Genomic DNA, 17,635 nt, shown 5'->3' on the forward strand with positions numbered 1-17,635 from the left:
AGGCAGAGGCTGAAGGGGCCAGCTGAGACTTTCACTTTTCATCTGCTGTCATAGCATCATGTTTTATAGTGCCGATGATTGCCTTCTGTTCCACAGCTCCTGGGGCTTGCTTCTCTCCCCTCCCCCAAGGCAATATTGGCCATGTAAAACAGAAGAGCAGTCTCCTGATGAGGCAGTGCAGCAGCTCTGATGGAAAACATGTTCTCCTCAGAGGCTGGAGCTGGACATGTGGTGTAGTCTGTGCTATTGAAACATCAGCTCAGGTGTAACCTCAGGTCAGGATACCCACAAGTGCAGCCTTTCCTTTCTCCTGAGCACAGCCATGGAGCTCAGTCACTACACACCACTGCTTTTTTGGCTGAGTATATGAATTCAGCCCTTCTCCAACGACAGTGTAGGGGCTTACTGTAGCTCCCAACTCAGAAAGCTGTCCCTTATATCAAGCACCGGGGATTATTCTTTTGTGCCAAAGACTCTGGCTTCTTATCTCTGATGGCTCAATCATCGCATCATCTGTGGCAGAAAGATGGCTGGCAACAAGATTAGACTATGGTAATTTAAAATGTCTCTCTCAGATAAGTGTAGACCACGAGTATTCAAAAGCACACAAAATCAGATTGTAAAATTGACTGCCACGGCATGTCTCAGACACCAGGAGTATAAATGAGGATTAGACAAATTTAGGGAAGACAGGTCTACCCATAGCTATTAAACATAAGTGATCAGGTGCAATTTCTGCTGCTCGAATCTCCTAAACTGATGATTCCTGGAAATACAGATCAGCAAAAGGCTTGTTATATCCACCCACAAGGATTATGCTGGAAGCAGTTGGCTGTGGTCTTCGGGTTGGAGCCCATATTTTCTCTCCATGACTGACCCTTGTGTGCATTTGCTGAGGAGCTCTGCAGGTGTAGCGTACTCACAGCATATGAAACATGCTCTACCAGGCACATCCGTATCACTCACTGGTCACTCATCACAATCCAGAGATAACTGTCTGCCTAAATGAGACAGCTAGATTTTTTCTCTCATTAGCCTTAGCCACTTATTGGCATGCATACTTCTATGACAATCCCAGAGGAAATTTCCTCTGACCCTTTATTAAGGTCCCTCCACGTTCTTTTTTCTGACTCACCCATTCATTTCTTCAAATTTCATCCCTTCAGATTAAAGCCTTTTTGAGAGACTTGTCCTAGGAGGGTGTTACTTTTTAGTACATCCTTTGGGATAGATGGATCTGGTCAGTCTGTGGTACAGAAGACAAAGGATTGGGTTGATAATAAGGTAGCTCTATCTCCAATCCTTGCTGCTTTGCGGATCACACTACGACTCAGTTTCCCCCATTTATACAATAAGAGTGGCCTTTGTGAAGAGCTTTAAGCTTAGGAAAGGTGTTTAAGCGCAATGTGTTAATTATTACAACTGGCAGGCTGTAACTAATAGTTACCCTTTAGCTGGGAGATCTGGAAACAGGTATGCAGTTAATTGGCTTACAGCAGATTTAGCTGAGGTCTGTTGGTTACATTGCAGACAATCCATCATTGTTGTAAGCAGCAAGAAGTTATGCCCAGCCTCAGCTACTGTGAGTCTCCCTTCGCCTGTGGCCTTGTGCTGATATCCCAAGACGCGTCACCAGTGAGCTTTTGAGTGAAATCTCCAGAAGAATGTTGAACAAATGTGTAAATCTCTTTCTGAAATGCCCTGCCAAAAAATACAGTAAAGCCTTGCATGTCAGGAAGGAAATGTTAAAAACTCTAATTAAAAAATGGACTCACCTGGAAATCAAATGGGAACGAGTGACAGCAGGCAGATGGGGACAATAAAATTCCAGTGGAAGAGCCTTTAATACCCTCCAGTCTTAAAGCTTGTGGGTATTTGCAAGTGCCTGTTAAACTCAGGCCCCTGTCCTGCTGCGTGGGCAGTCACCAAGGATGGCTGCAGTCTGAGGTAAGGGGCTGGTGGCTCCCACGGCCAGCAGACACCAACCCCTGCACTCAGGGCTTGGTGATCTCCTCTGGCCATGACTAGTGACTGCTCCCTGGGGAAGAGACCTAGTGAGTGAGAGGGGAGCACAGCTCCGGGGGAGAAACTGCTGGTCCTGAAAATGTGAGAGACAGCTAGAGCAGAAAGGTTTGGGATTTTTTTCTACTGATAAACCAGTTGTGGGGAATTTCTCTCTCTCTCCCCCACTCCTACCACCGGTTTCTGTCATTTCATTTCCAAAAGCTTGTCCCTGTCTCCATCAGCATTTATGCGAGTACATCTCTGCTATGCCTGAGTGATTTATCTAAACATCGGCAGCTACTGTAAATGACAGTACAGCAAAGCAAAGGCGGAGGAGGGAATGGCAGGGTAGAAATGTGACTTTCCCTCTGTGAATTCAAGCACGGATGCCTATTCCCAGCCACTGCAGGGCATTTACATCAGGCACAGGGGGAAAAGAGAGGGACGTTTCAGAGCCTGCTCAGACATTTAAGGCCACTTAATTAATGGAGTTAAAATATTTCCTCTGGAAAGACTATACACACGTGTATGTATGCTTATACTTATGTATTGCTTCTTCACTTTACACATTTGCTTCCAGTCCATGTGCAGTGCTTTCAGTGTGTTGGGGAGCAGGTTTTAGAGGTTTGAGCTGATGGGAAGCGCAGGGGAGGAAAAGATGGGAGATTTGAGTTTAAAAGTTGGGGTAAGTCCTTCTGGGCGTGTGGGTGTGTGAGAGAGGGGGTGTTAACCAGTCACTCACGGAAGACACGCGGGGCGTCCTGGCGGGGTGTGATGCAGAAGCGGCGAAGTGAGAGCGAGCAGAGAGAGAGCGAGCGGGAGAGGAGCGAGCTGTGACTTCCATAGAGGCAGCCGGGAGAAACCACCAGCCAGGATTTGCTCCTCTCTCTCTCCCTCTCTCTCTGATTTCAATTGAGCTCCTCCCCCGTGTGGCTGTAGCTTTGCCTTCCATCAAAAGCCTGATCAGCAACGCCAGTCTTGGGGGGGGGCGAGAGAGAGAGGGGGCGGGGGGGGGGGGAAAAAAGGGGGGGAAAAAAAAGAAAAAGTGCAAAAGAAGGAAAAGAAAACAAGGAAAAAAAAAAAAGAGGGGAAAAGAAAGCAACCTCTCCTCCCCCCCGGCTGCATCTAATACAGCAGAGTCTGAAACTTTGTGGAGTTGTGGCTGTGTTTACCCCGCGGCTGGTAAATCGGCAGCACCTCGCTCCCTCGCTCGCTCTTTCTTGCTCCTTCTCCCTCGCACTCAGCAGCAGTCAGCAGCGATGGAAAAAGTTGCTGGCTGGTACCCAGCCTGGCACGTTGCTCTCCTGTACTGGACATGGCTTTTCCTCTTCACTTTTGGCTTTACCGGTGCAGAAATAACTTGCAGATCCTGCCATTCCCAGGTGAAGCCGCAGCAGCAGCAGCAGCCGCCGCAGCAGGGATTATTAATGCATTTAAGGACCGACAGAGGAGAAAAGGAGCAGAGGCGGTTCCCCGGGGAGAAGGGAGGTGAGAGAGGGCAAGGGGCCGGGATGGAGGCGGAGGATGCCGGGCTGCAAGCGACCCTCGCCCCTGCTCCCGCGGGGACCCAACTCAGCGGCTGGGAGACCCGGCGGTCGACGAGGCGGCAGCCCGAGAGAGCGGCCGCGGAGAGCCGGCCCCGAGCGGCGGCGGCTCCCGCCAAGGACCGGCCTCCCCGAGGCCGGCGCTCCCCCGCACCGGGCGGGCTGCGGGGCTCGGGCCGGCGGCGGGGCCGCAGCCCGCGGGGCGCCGCGGGGCCGGGCGGCGCTGCGGGGCGGGAGCCGGCGGCCAGCGGCGCCGCCCGCTTCGGGCTGGAGGAGCTGCGGCTGGCCAGCACCACCTTCGCCCTCGCCGGCGACTCGGCGCACAACCAAGCCATGGTGCACTGGTCCGGGCACAACAGCAGCGTGAGTACCGCGCCGGGCGGCGGGTTTGCCTCTAGCCTTTTTCCCTTTTCTTTCTTTTTCCTTATTTTTTTTTTTCTCCTCGTTTTTATGGGCGGTGAGACGGGGGGGGGGGGGGGCGGGGGGGGCTGGGTTCTTCTTCGAGGGGGGATTTTGTGCCTCCGGGCGCCGGGGATTGGCTTCGCTTAGCAGTGTGCAGTGGGGCAGAAGTGCTTCAAAAGGGCCATTCTTCTGAAGCAAAAAAACTTTCCAGCGCCCGCCCGCTGAGCGCAGCTCCCCCCCAGCCCTCCTCCTCCATCACCCTGGAGGCAGACTGGGACAAACCGCTGCCACCGCCCGCGGCCGGGAGGGAAAGGGTCGCTCTGGGGGGGTGTCGTCCTTGCACCCCGCCTTCCCCCCAGGGGGACCCCCGCCCGGGAGACGGGGGGGCTCAGCTGCAAGCAAGGCCTGGGAAAGCCCCTCCGGTGCTGCTCCTCCTGCTCCCCGCCCGGGGGGCCCAGCTCAGCTCAGCCCCAGGCCCTGCTGACAGGGAGATGCTGGAGGGGGCTTCAGGACTTCATCTCCGAGGTGGCTCTGCGCAGGGGATAACGCTGCTTTTTGCCTCTTGTCACCAAGGTGTTAAAACGCGACAGTTCTTGTTTCTTCCCTGTAACCTGGCCCTTTTTGGGAATAGCAGCAGAACGGCTCCCGCATAAGCCAAGCAGAACAAAACCAGCCGGAGAAGCAGGTGACTCGTTTCCAGGCTGGAGCAATAGTTGTGGCATCAGTTACCAAGTGGACTGGAGCGCTGTGCCCCTCCAGCCCCCCCGCGGCCAGGGTTCTGAGCCCTGGGGCAGGCAGCGGAGCCGCTTTCTGCAGGAACGGGGGGATCTGCTGAATGCTCCAACTTCTGTCACTTTGCCTCTCGGAGAGGGCAAAGCAGAATGCTAATAAGAGAGAAAGGGAAGCCGGTGCTAGTGGCTGTTGCCCGTACAACTTCCTAGGAGAAAAAAAGGGGACTCAAGCTCTTCTCCTCTAAGGTGTCTGCAGCTGTAATGCCAGAAGGTTTCTGGCTGCTCGGCAGAAATCCTTGGTCTCCCTTTCAGCTTTTAGTGCTAGGAGCCTGGTAACATTTTGAAATAATGGTGTAATCGTTATGAATTCCTTTTGGTGTAGATTGTATTGAGGTGTATCACAGCCACCCGATTGAGAATTACAGCGGATGTCATGAGCACCACGCTGTGGGGTTCAGCCCTAGTTAATTGGGACGTGGTCTCATCAGGAACTTTTAAATCAATTAATTGACAGAGGAATACTTGTCATCTCCGTTTTGAAGGACTTTCCCATTTCTTCACAACTTAGCTAGCCTGCCTCTTACGTAGATATGTGAACAGAAGCTGCCTTGTAGGAACTCAGGTCTGTTCATACAAATTGAATTGAGGCTGACGCTGGTTTAAAGTGACCCATTTGCTAAGAAAAAGCTTCTGACATAGGAAGTCATCCAGCTGGCATCAGTTTTCCTGCTCTATCACTGCAATTATGTTTCATCTGTACATTTATCAAGACACACATCTTTCTATTATATATTTGTTTTATTATGCCTGTGCTCTAGGTATACATATACATGTATATATGTTTCTGCCCACTGTGGTAACATGGACTGTTAATGCCAGGGACTGATAAAGTAAATTACTTTGAGTGTCTTGGTGTACTAATGTCTTCAGGGATCTGTGGGAAATGTTTTGCTGCTGTCCTTCCTAAAGAGCTGCAGGTTCCATTCCTGAGGTTGTGCTCCCACCTTGCTACTGGGGGCTCTGGCAGGCCTGTGCTATCTTGTGCTGTGATTGCACCCCCCTCACAGCACTAAATGAAGCTGGGTCCCATCAGGACTTGGATGCACGACGGGCTTGTCCAGGCTCAGCTGAAGTAATGGTGTGTTCAGTAGGTAGCCCGAAGCGGCACTGATCCGATATCTCTGCATGGAGGTTTTGGGCACTCATGTGTGAAGGAGCTGGGAGTAGGCTGGGGTGAAATGCTTCCTTTAGGGTACAGTGTATGTAGTTTTGCCTGCATGGGGGTCGCAGAGAATCCCATGGTGCTGCTCATGAAGGATGCTGTGTAACCCTGGTGCCCAGGCTGCACTTCAGCAGCAGCAACTGCTGCCTCCCTGCCTGTGTTCCCCCGCTGTGGCGGGGGGTCTGTGTGTGCGTACAACCCACCTCTTCATGTTTTCATTCTTATGTGCTCTGTTAAGTGCTGCTTTTTGCTTCAAGTGAAACAGCTTTTGCCTTGCACCTAGGCGCAGGGGCACTATGAAGATGATTGTAGTTTGCAGTATTTGCGTGAGTACAGTAAAAATCCAAACCAAAGCTCAAAATATTTGACATTCCTTTAGGTGGAAAACCTGGAAAATTAAAGCACTGTCACCACAAGTTTTTCTGTTGCAATGTACCTGATTCTGCCAGCCTCAGTGTGGTTCCCTGTATCCTTATTTTGGTAGTGGTTTGGATATAATTGCAATGCTTCTGATGGAGGAGAAGGGACCTCTGAAAGGGACTCCTGATTTCTCTAAGGGCTTGTTCTTGGTGTTTGCAGCTTCTTTCAGGCTTGGCTGTGATTTCTTGTTGAGTGTGTGTACCATCTAACTGATGGCATTCTGCTCTGAGGATGAGCTTGCTGTAAACTCTGCCACAGGTACAATAAAAATAAATAAATAATAGTCCAAGTCATCCAGATGTAACTCCACTAACATAAATCGCCTTACATCAGGGGTTATTTTGGCCCATCAGTGACTTTAGGTACTAAGCTCCCTGAACAGCTTACCCCCCAGCACAATAACCATACTTAGACCCGTGGAGTGTGCCCAGCTCACATCTGTAGGGACACGCTTCACATGTGTCCTAACTCCTCTTGCCTACCTTGGCTTTTTTAATGGTGGAGTCAGCAGAAGCTCTGCAGAGGAGTGTGTAGGTAGGGAGCCTGTATTGCCAATTGACTGAAAAGGATGAAACTGGGACTGTATCTCCCATTGTTTTAAAATACAGGTGGGGCTCAGGCTTTCTCTGACTTCACTGGAGGTGAGCGAGGCCATGCAAGGCTGTCTGGCATCTCCACAATCCTGAGCTCTTCCAGTCTGCAAAACAGGGAAGACTGGCTGCAGCTGAAACGGGTGCTTGAAATGGTTTTTGGCTTGTACTAAGTCCCAGACTGGAACCATTTTGACAGAATAGTAAGAATATAGACATTGAGTCTGTGAATGGTACTGCTTAATTTTGAATTTGTCCTGGTACTGCTTAATTTACCGGTATTGATGCACCCTGAGAGTCTTTCCACCAGCCTCTGTAGAATCTGGAGTAAAAGATCCTAAGAGATAAAATCTTTCTCAAATCTCTGCTACAAGACACACAAGTGATGTCTCCTGCCTTTTTACACCACTGGAAAATTTAGTCATCGGTGTGGAAGTTAGCAGGTTTCCTAGCTCGCAGAGACATCAAATGTGTTTCCTGATGTGGTGTATCCAAACACTGTAGATTTGGAATCCCCACAGCTCTCTTAATACTATGCTATAGACTAGGAGAAATCAGCTAGCAGAGATTTGTGTGTGGAGCTATGGTGTGGTATTAGTGTGTGGTATTAATGGAGAGAAGCAAATCTCTAAGAGATGTCCTTTACGAGTTTCTAGGATATGGATGGTTTTCAGAGCTTACAAGAAGCCAAGACTGCTTCTGTCCTAGGCTGGCTTGGAGTGACATCAGTGCCTTACTTGTTCGTTTAAAAGTACCCTGGAGAAAGAGCAAAACAATTGGAGGACATAGAACATCAGGGAGGCTGAGCAAGAGCCTTGATGCTATAGTTTGGGCTATAATTTGGTGTCGTGAAGGAAAGCAGCATGGGTTTTGCATTCACTTAATAAGACAGTTTACTGTTGCCTTGCGCTGGACAGTGTTCTCCTGGGCTGGATGTTGGTGTAGATCTCAAAGTGTCTGGCAAAGAATTTGAGCATGTACCCTGATGTACACCTGTGGACTGGCTTTTACATGGTCATGACACCTTTAAACAGCTGTTTCAAACGTCTATGATTTACATGGCTGAAAAGACAAAAGTGAGCTTCTCATAGGTCCTCCACAACAGAAGATCCTCAGCAGACTGATGGAGATGGGGTCTGGACCAGATGCAAGACAACCATGGGCAGACAGGCTTCATATTCCATCCAGAGTAGAAAATCAATACAACTGATGGGTCCAGTGCAGGGTGAAGCCAGCAAGGTCATCATTGCAGTTGTCAGGTGATTACACTAGACAACAGGGGAAGAGTTAGGTCTTTTATGGGAGAGCTTTAGGTAGTACTTGCAAGATTTTACTTGGTGTTATTGACAGGACAAACTGGGGACAGGTAAGGCAGAATAACAATGCACTTAGATATTTCTGATACACTATTTCCTCCTGGACAGAGTACTTGTGAATAACCTGCTGTTGGATTTTCAGTTAGTGTTCAAGCCTACTTTATAACTTAGGAACTTCAAGAACGGCACAGGGCTGCAGCAGGTACTGCATCCTGCAGCCATAAACTGATCAAACTGCATCTTAAAAACAGTTGGGTTTCTTCCAGCCCATCCTCCTATTTTCTCCTTTCTTTCTGGATGGCTGTTCCAAGCCTGGCTGTTAGAACAGAAATCAGACAGAAGTTTCTAACATTGCCGTTGGGCAATTTAAATTATTTTTTTTTCTTCTTTTTTTCCTTCATTTGTGCATGTGCCTTTAATTAAAAAGTTATGTTCCCTCTCTGGCACTTATGCCCCCTGGAATTATTTTACAGGCAGTGATCATATTCCCTTTCAGCCTCTGGTTTGCTAAATCAAGCTAACACTGTTCTTTCTGTATCTGCTTGTAAGACAGGTTGTGGAAGGTGAAATGTGAATTTCTAGGAGTCAGGTTCTCAGGACCTCAAATTTGAATCAGATTTTTGCTTTTGCTAACAAACTTCCATGCAGATGATAGTGAATGTATTCCCTTTTGCAAGTGAGACAGTAAAGGCACAGCAAAAACATCTTAAATTGCTGGTGTTCTTCTGTTCAGACCAGTATGGGGGGATTGCAATCAAAATGTCACTTTTCACATCATCTCATTCTGTCACTTCTTTGCTCAGATGCTGTGTTCATGCAACAGGCTGTAGCTGGTACCCTCTGTCCTTCCCTGGCTGGCAGAGCTGCAGCTCCAATGTAAAACTACCAGGGGTGGATGAAGAATCTGCCAACATCACCCGGTGACTGACCGGCATTATGCTGTATGACACCGCGATAGCTCATTGCTCCCTTTCTCCCATGGTGATTGCATTATTATGAAAGAGGAGATTTCAGAAAATGAATATGGATGTGGAGCCCAGAACCAGATGTGCAGTGAGACCCACAGTGAGGAATGACCCCACTGTCAGTCACTTTGCATTTAGATTGGTTCCTAGGGTGCAGGAAACAGGTCCCAGAAAAGATTCATCTGAGGAGGATGCCTGCATTAAAATACTTCAGTGAGATGTAGTATGTATGGCTTACATACTACAGCAATATATAATAGTATTAATAGTATAATGTACCAGATGCTGAGGCTGTTTCAGGCTAATCTCTTGCGCTAGAGTTAATGAGAACACATTTAGGAAGGGCTGAATTAAAAAATGAGAAAACAAAAATGGGAATTTAAACCAGAAAAAAATCAAGTCAAAGTCAAGTATTGCTGAAAGTCCCCTATTCCAAATGTTGGTCTTCTGAACTATGCTTACAACTGTGTAGATCATAAAATATTTCACATCCATTCTAGATAAGAAGCCTCCCTTAAAAAAACTTAAAAAGAGATAAAACACTGGAAAATTTCCTGTAACTGAGTAGGAATTTATTGCTTTCAACAGAAGGTTTTGAGGAGTTTTGGGTTGAATTTTTTTTTTTTTTTGGGGGGGGGAGGTGTATGTTTGATTTGGCAAAAAATAGTCAAGAACTGTAGTATTTCCTTCTGTGTTGCAGTCCATCTCTAAATATATTTCATGAATGAATAAAAAATAGGCTTTTCATATACAGACTATGAAATAGGATATGTGGGAAATTGTTAATAAGAATAGCCGTGCACTGAGAGAAAGCAGGGGGTGAAAGAGAATCTGTGAGGACTAGAAGAAAGGCTTGTCATTGTGTAAATCTGGTCTCTGTAAAAGAATTTGGGAGACAGTGAGGAGCTTCCATCCAGACTGACAGGTGGGATATGCAAATCCCATCACATGGGGAGATTAAGAAGAATAATGGAAGAGCTTTGACAGTCGCAACTGGCATTTGTGCAATACCGAGGGGCTATAAACTGCATAAAGCAATAGGGTTATAGTTTTCAGTCTTCTTAATGCTGTACTTTATAATAGAAAAGGATTTTCTCCCTTTCCTCTTGACTTCAAATGAGACACATGTATTTCCTTTCCTTGGCCTGGCAACCATGATGAGGTCTGTCCAGAGGGGGAAGCAAGGAGGTCAGAAGTCCTCAAGTCATTCTGGAGAAGTTAGAGACCATTCTGACCCATTCAGTTGTGATACAGCTTTACATATGAAGGACTGCAAGATTAGCATTGACCTTGGACAGTCTTGTGTCCTCTGGGCCTTTCTTACTACACCAGACTAAATGCAACCCTCACATTGTGCAGAGCTCCAGCGAGGTGAGTGAAACTGCCCCATCAAAGACCTCTTCCTCTAGAAAATGCTGTTGTAGCTTGGCCAGAGCATTTCATAGGATCACACTGATTTTCCTTTTCATCTCCAGGCTCCTAACAGCCCCAAGCAAGCAAAAATTGTGCAAGTCTAACGTTTATTTCATTGCTTTGTTTCAAGGTGTCATTTTTGAATGAATTTCTGATTCTTATATTCTGTGTTTAAAAATGATCTGCTGATTCAAAAACCTAGGTTCAGTGTCCCAGACAGAGGCATCTAGTGACATTTGAGATGGTATTGCCTCTAGCTGCTGCCTCACAGGGCAAGGGTGTCCTGTGGGTCCTGTATCCTGGGATGCCCATGCCTGGGAATCGTAGAGCATCTCAAACTGTATTTGGACAACTAATATTATCACAAAAGCTGTGTGTACTGGATCTTGTTCAGCAGAACCAAAGCTGCATTCAGGTTTTCATTTCAGAGGAGGAGAAAAAAATCAGACTGATGCAAGGCACTTGTCTCTCTCTCTCTCTCTCTGGCCAGCAAACCAAAAAATCAATGACTCCCGCAGCTCTAATTGACATTTCTATGTTAAATGAAAATGGGCCTTGATTCCACTTCAAATGGCAGCATTGGGTGATAGACTAATTGTTTTGGAATTTTAAATGCATATAAAAGTTGATGCAGTAAAATGATTTTTGTGCCACTTGCAATATTTTTGGCTGTCTCTTAAATCAAACAACAGTTAACGTGAGAGCCCTTAATCCCTAATTCTCAGTGCTGGTAACACAATAACACTTTTATTTCATATTGTGCTTTCTTTCCTTGGGGAACAAAATAGAAAAGTACTTTGAGAAGGAACAGGGTATTTTAGGATATGTCCTAAAATGTAATTCCTTTCTTTTAGAGGGTTTCTGGGAACTTAACCTCACATTGTGTCCCTCAATAGGGGAGTGATGTTCTCCCGTGCTAACACACTGGGACTCAAAGCTGCCTCTGAACTTCCCCCCCCATGTGCTGCCATGCCAGGGATGTGCTCAGGACAGGCTGTGCTGAGGTCCCTGACATGGGGCGAGAGGGAAGGAGAAGGCTGAGAAAAGACATGGAGATTTAGGCAGTGCAGGGGAAGAAGGTGGGAAGTTGGACCTATTTCTGTTGCTGCGGAGGGATGTCAGTGCCAAGCATCCCCACCTTAAGCAACCTGTGCTGGGGCAGGGCCTCCAGTGCTCTCACCCCCTGCTGTGGTTAGGGGCAGAACTGCTTCTGCAGGGGCGGGAAGGTGAAGGGAGTCACAGGCTTTGTCATTTCTCTTTTCCTGGAGGGAAAACTCAGAGGTAACCCAGATGAGACAAAGCCCACCTCAAGTGAGTGGCTTGCGTGGGATGCGGGGATTGACCCATGCTGTGCTGCTGGGAAGTGTGGCTGAGGAGCCTCAAGGCAGGATGAGGAGACCATAAAGTGTACATAGGGCAGCAAATTACATGTTAACAGCAAACACCACACCCACCTTCACTCCCAAAGAGGTTTCCGTCGTCATAAAAAAAAAAAAAAAAAAAAAGAGCTGCTTCTTCCCCCCATGGTATTGTGTTCCCTAATGCAGCAGCAGTCAAGTAGGGAAGATACTCTTGGACTGTCTGGGTGGTAAAAATACTGGATTGCATCTAGTGCATAAAGATAGGGCTCGTGTTTGGAGAGAATGTCTGAAACTCATTCACGCTAGTTTTCAGACTGCCACCAGGAATGTGTTCCCCCATGCCCTGTGTGTTGTTTCTTCCTGCCTCTTGGAACCTAAAAGCCCATTTGCAGTCTTCCATGCTTGGCACAAATATGATGAATCAGGAGATGAAGGAGAATAGATGGAAGGGGATGATTTGGTGTTAGCATTTCAAGGCAAATGTGTTCCCAAGGCATGGAAGGGCTGATTTTTGTTGGTTTTGGTTGGGGTTTTTTTGGGGTGGAGAGTGTTCAGCTACACATGGGAAGCTCTCAATCCTTTAGAACACTGGGTCCCAACTCAGTGTCAGTGCTCACATCCTATTTGTATTTGGTTTCATATGACCCTTGGTGGTGATTATTTAAGGACAGCAGTGCCATGAGCTCTTTCAAATCATTTTCATATAGGTCTTCAGGAGGAAGTAAAAGGATCTTTAGAAAATCTCAGGCTATTTAGACAACCCAACAGAGACATCCAATGTCTTTCCCCAAATGTTTCTCTTCCTCCCTCATTCTCACCTCCCCCACTACATTTAAGGTTGAGAAAATAATTCCAGGAAAATATTTTATATAACAAATGTAGGCTTGTTTTTCTCTTCATAAATTGTCCCTGTTCAATATGTGATTTTCTCAGGTGCACTTATTTTATTTTTTTTTTAGTGAAGTAAAAAGTTCCTGATTCAGAAATCAGTGGGAAAATCCTCAGTAATGTGGGAATATGGATCATTTGGAATAGACTTTGCATGGAAGATTTTTTTTTTTTTTTAAATCCAAGGTGTATTTTCAGTAGATGAAAAAGGTCATATGCTCCCTTTCTATGTGTGTTACTGGGTCAGTATAAACCTTTAGAAACTGTTTAATGTTCCCTGCCTTGGCCGAGAATGCTTCCAGTCACTTTTGATGAATAGTCTTTGAAAACAGACCTAGGAAAAGTGAATTCCACTGAATATTCAACTGAATATTTGAGGACCTTATTTTTGGAAGAAATTACCTATGTGTAAGTGTAAATATATTTTTCAAGTGCAAAAATCATACTTATGGTGAAGATCAAGCTCTATATGCCAAAGAATATGATACGGAAAATTAATTTGCTTTCCATTGAGTTTTAGTTTTGGTTTCCAAGAAAAAAAATACCTTTCTATAGACAAAAGATAAAAGCTTTAAATTAATCGTTATTGGAAAGAAAATCAGATTTTGGAGATGATTCTCTGCAAATCAAAGTTAGATCTTACTTTGATTACTTGAAGCGTAATAGATCTCTTCTTTAATAGGAAAGGCTAAATGAGTAAATAAAAGACACACCAGCAAAACAATAGATGCATTAAACATAATACCAAAATCATACATTTGTGGTGAAATGTCAGTAGTTCGAGGAGCTTAGAGGATATTTATCCCCTGAGATGGTATTCTGGCTGAGGACTGCACCACGGGAAGGGACGGCACTACACCTCCTCCACTTCATTTTTGTGCATATTTCCATACTCCCCTCAGTACGTTAAGAGGGACAGAACCTGGGCTAGAGATAAGAAGAGTATAGATCTGGACTTAGCCTGGATCCAGTGACCTAGCATCTCTATAGAAGAGTTGCTGAAGTTTATTGACAACTATTTAGGCTATTGTAACTCAAAGATGCTTTGATGCAGATCTGCATCAGTTTGATAACTGTTTAATTGTGTATCTCTTGGTAAACAACATGAAACAAAGCAGGCCAAAACACAGCATTCTTCAGCTCATCTTTTGGATGAAAAGCTCCATGTTCATTGTTGCCTTCCATTTTATTTTCAACTTTTATAAGTTGACATGTGGTCTTTCTTTTTTTCTTCAGAAACTCCTCATCCACTCCCAAACAACTAATTTTCAAGTTGTTAAATCAATAAATGTGGTTGATTTCAGCTGTCTCTAACCACAGGCTTTGCCTGTGAGCCAGGCAGGGTGGCAAGTCCCTGCCATCCCACCTGTGATGGAGGGAGCTGGACCATGAACACCATCAAGAGCCAGAGCAAGGAACCCAGCTCTGCATTACTGTGCCATGGGCCAGGGTTCTGCCATCTTTTCTTCCTCCACCAAAATACTGGGTTCTGTGGTCACTGAAATCCCTGTTATTTTCATCATGCTGCAGGCTGGGATCCCATCAGGTAGACTCAGCAGCTCCTGTGCCTCCCTTTCCTATGGGAACATGAGTTCTTCCTCCCTGCAAACCCTGGTGTGCTCCATCCTCATCCTCCTCCTCACCAGCCACCCACGGTCCTGTCTGTTGATGCTGTTGCCTGGTGACCACCCTGTGATGGACAGCTTGGAGGGAAGCGATGATTAAACAACCTGAACTGGCTTCTGAAAGCAGCGATCGTTATTGTAATGTGACAAGCAGTGACAGCTGAGACAGCAACACATTTGGAGTGTGATTCCTAAAAAAATTGCTAACAATAAACACACGAGGAAAGTGCCGCACACACCTGTGTGTGTAGGTGTGCGGCTGCTGACACTTTCCCTTGATGCAGAAGGGCTAGAGAGGGAATGTGTTTATTAATGAAAGGCGAATCTAACCCTAATAATTGTCATGATGAACAGGCCAGCCCACAAGCCACCACAGTCTGCACTGAGGCTGTCAGACACCTCTGCTACTCTGGCAGGACAAGGCAGCAGTTATGTGATGCTGCAGGTGTTAGCAGTGGGGGCTGCACAGCCAGCAGTCCCTCGTGGACTGTCAGCAGGAATACCCTCTGCAGAGAGCGATGTGTTGAAGCTTCAGCATGAAGGTGGTGGTTCTGCTAGGTTACCTGCTGTTTCTCCTCCTGCTTTCCAGGTGGACGAGTCCAGTATAAGCACAAGGATGCAGGGTGGACTCAGCCCTAACAGGAAATGCATGTGGCTGTACGACCACAGTGCCTGGTTTAGGGGAATGTGCGTCACATCTTCCAGCATCACCTGGGAGACTCCTGCCCATTAGCCTTCCTTCCAAATCCAGGTGACACCAAATGTTGTCCTTACAGAACAAAGCTGAGAACAAGACCAGACTCGCCTTAAAGACTGGGTGAACCAGGTCACTATGAAGAAGTGAATCACTAATAGTTGAGAAATCTTAAAAAGCCCCACTCCCTAATTTGGAAGATAAATCCTACCTTCTTCTTGTTGTTGTTGCTGTTGATTGGAATGAGCCAGTTCTGCAACAACTGGCTTGGGGCTCTATGGATTTAGTAATTAAAGTTTCCTTGAGGTTGTACAAGTCCCTGTAGTCTCTTCCCTCTTATGCTGTCAGAAACTTCTGAAAAACTTCCATAGAAAGCATACTGCTTCCTTTTTTCCTCAGCTTCCTTTGACTTCATTCCTTGTAACACAGCTCAGAATTCGGCCAGAAGCTGGGATTGCAATAGGCTACTTGGATAGCTGAGGAGCTGCTGGACAGGATCACAGCTAAGGTCTGACAAAATTCAGCATCCCTACCTTAGAGAGATGGGGGCCAATTTTGCCACCATTGCTCTGAAGGCCAGAAATAGTTAGTTTGCATCTCCTTGTGTGTGTGTGTGTTCTTAAGTGTAACACACTCTAGGGAATTTAAGTGCTGCCACTGTCCAGGATTCATTATAATGTTAAAGCTTGTCTTTATGATTTTCCCATGCACGCAAGATACCGATACACACAACATCCAATGGAGCAAGTAACATACTCATACTGATGGTTTGTCTGATTTGTGCATGGATTTGGAGGGAGAAAACAAATGTTTCTAGTGCTTCCCACTTGCTTCTCCATCTCCTCTTTCAGTTTTCTCTGAAGTTAGAATTGATTTCTGCTGTTCTCCTGTCCTGTTTGGGTGCTGGTCCTTTTCAGCCCTACTCAGGGAAACAGCCCTGTCTTGGCAGGTTCATTACATCTGTATTTTCACCACAAAGGACAGGACAGGTAAAGTACAGCTTCAATACAGGTGAACATCACCTTTCTCTTAAAGCAGAGTTAACCAAAGATACTCTGATGTTTTGTTGAACTTTTAAAGTGATGTTAAATGTAGCAAGTATTTCCAGGAAATGTTTGTGCTCTGGATTATCTACCTATGCTCATGCCCTTGTAAAATTGCTGTCAATATCTGTGCTTAGCACATCAGCACTGATTTTCTTCAGTGCTATTCACGGTCTTAAGGCAGGCTTATCAGCGAGGCACTACTTTACAAAGGTCCTTCCAAAGAGTTAAGAAATGACCAGTGCCCTGTCAGATTGAAAGAGACCTGCACACACAACAGAGGAGAAACTTCCATTGCCTGCCTTGCTCTATGCTTTCCGTATCTCCACTGCATCTGGCACCATCTCAGAATGAAATGGTTGAGGAGGAATGTTGAGTCTGTGTCTGCGTGCCTTTTCCACTCATGTAAATCAGGATGTACTTAGATGAAGCCAAGAACCGCTTTGTGGCAAGCAGATGGAGAATCCATCTCTATTCCTTTCTAACGCCGAGGTATTGAAAGAACAGGTAGAAAGAGTAATTTCTGAGAAATCTTGCGTTTGACAGGGTGGATTTTGGTGAGAAACAAAACTATGAGCAAGTAGGGGAAAGAGCTACTTTGAGGAATTTTATGAGCAGAGAATATAGTACAAAGAAATCAGCATCTCGTTATAAAATGTTACTCGGGAAACCTGTACTTAATTCTCTATATAGACACCATTTTGTTTAAATAAGGACATACTGTATCATTAAACAGATGGAGATATTTGCTGGAGAGAATTCAGAGGAAAGGAAAGATGTCTATAATTTGGTGCTCCTGCTTAAATATATGGAATTGTGTGGTTGACGTCTGAACTGGGATGATACGATATGAATTAAACTTTAACCCATTATTATATTTGTCCTTCTAACAAGCTACTCAGATGATGCAGAAGTATGTTATGCAGTAGCAGCTGCTAGAAGATGAAAATATTTCATAGTAGAAATACATAGTATAACGAAGTATGGGAAATGAATGCAGTGTCACAGTAAGGACAAAAGAAGATAGATGACATACAGTTTTAAATATTCACCTTCTGTGTTGAGTTTACAAAGGACAGATGACGTCAGTAAATTGAAAATGCCACTGAGACACATAAATCATTAAACACAAGTATTAAAGACACTTGGGAAAAGAAAGTTGTCAGAATAATTTTCCATTAGAAAATATAGTTTAGTCAAAATCAGAAAATTTCTTGGGGGTATGTCATTTTCAGTGACATTTGCTACACTAAAATATGAACCAAAATTGTCTGCATTCTGATAGTGTCAGAAACTGTAGTGAGAAACATTCCCAGCTGACTTTTGCTTTGGCATCAAGATTATGACAGGATATTAATGCTATATCATGGACACATCTTTTATACTGAATATATAATAATGTGCGGGCTATATGGGA

General features: G+C 45.6%; 1 protein-coding gene across 4 annotated transcripts in view; it reads left to right on the plus strand.

Moving 5' to 3' along the window:
* Positions 1–3,055: 3,055 nt before the first annotated feature.
* Positions 3,056–17,635, plus strand: part of SORCS1 (sortilin related VPS10 domain containing receptor 1) — a 304,454-nt gene continuing 289,874 nt past the window's right edge. For all 4 annotated transcript variants that reach the window (XM_056352733.1, XM_056352734.1, XM_056352735.1 and 1 more), the window contains exon 1: positions 3,056–3,911. In XM_056352733.1, coding sequence (XP_056208708.1) covers positions 3,264–3,911 — 648 coding nt within the window. In that variant the 5' untranslated portion in view covers positions 3,056–3,263. The remainder of the gene's footprint in view (positions 3,912–17,635) is intronic.

The sequence above is a fragment of the Falco biarmicus genome, chromosome 9, assembly GCF_023638135.1.
Source record: "Falco biarmicus isolate bFalBia1 chromosome 9, bFalBia1.pri, whole genome shotgun sequence".
In the NCBI taxonomy this organism is placed as follows: domain Eukaryota; kingdom Metazoa; phylum Chordata; class Aves; order Falconiformes; family Falconidae; genus Falco; species Falco biarmicus.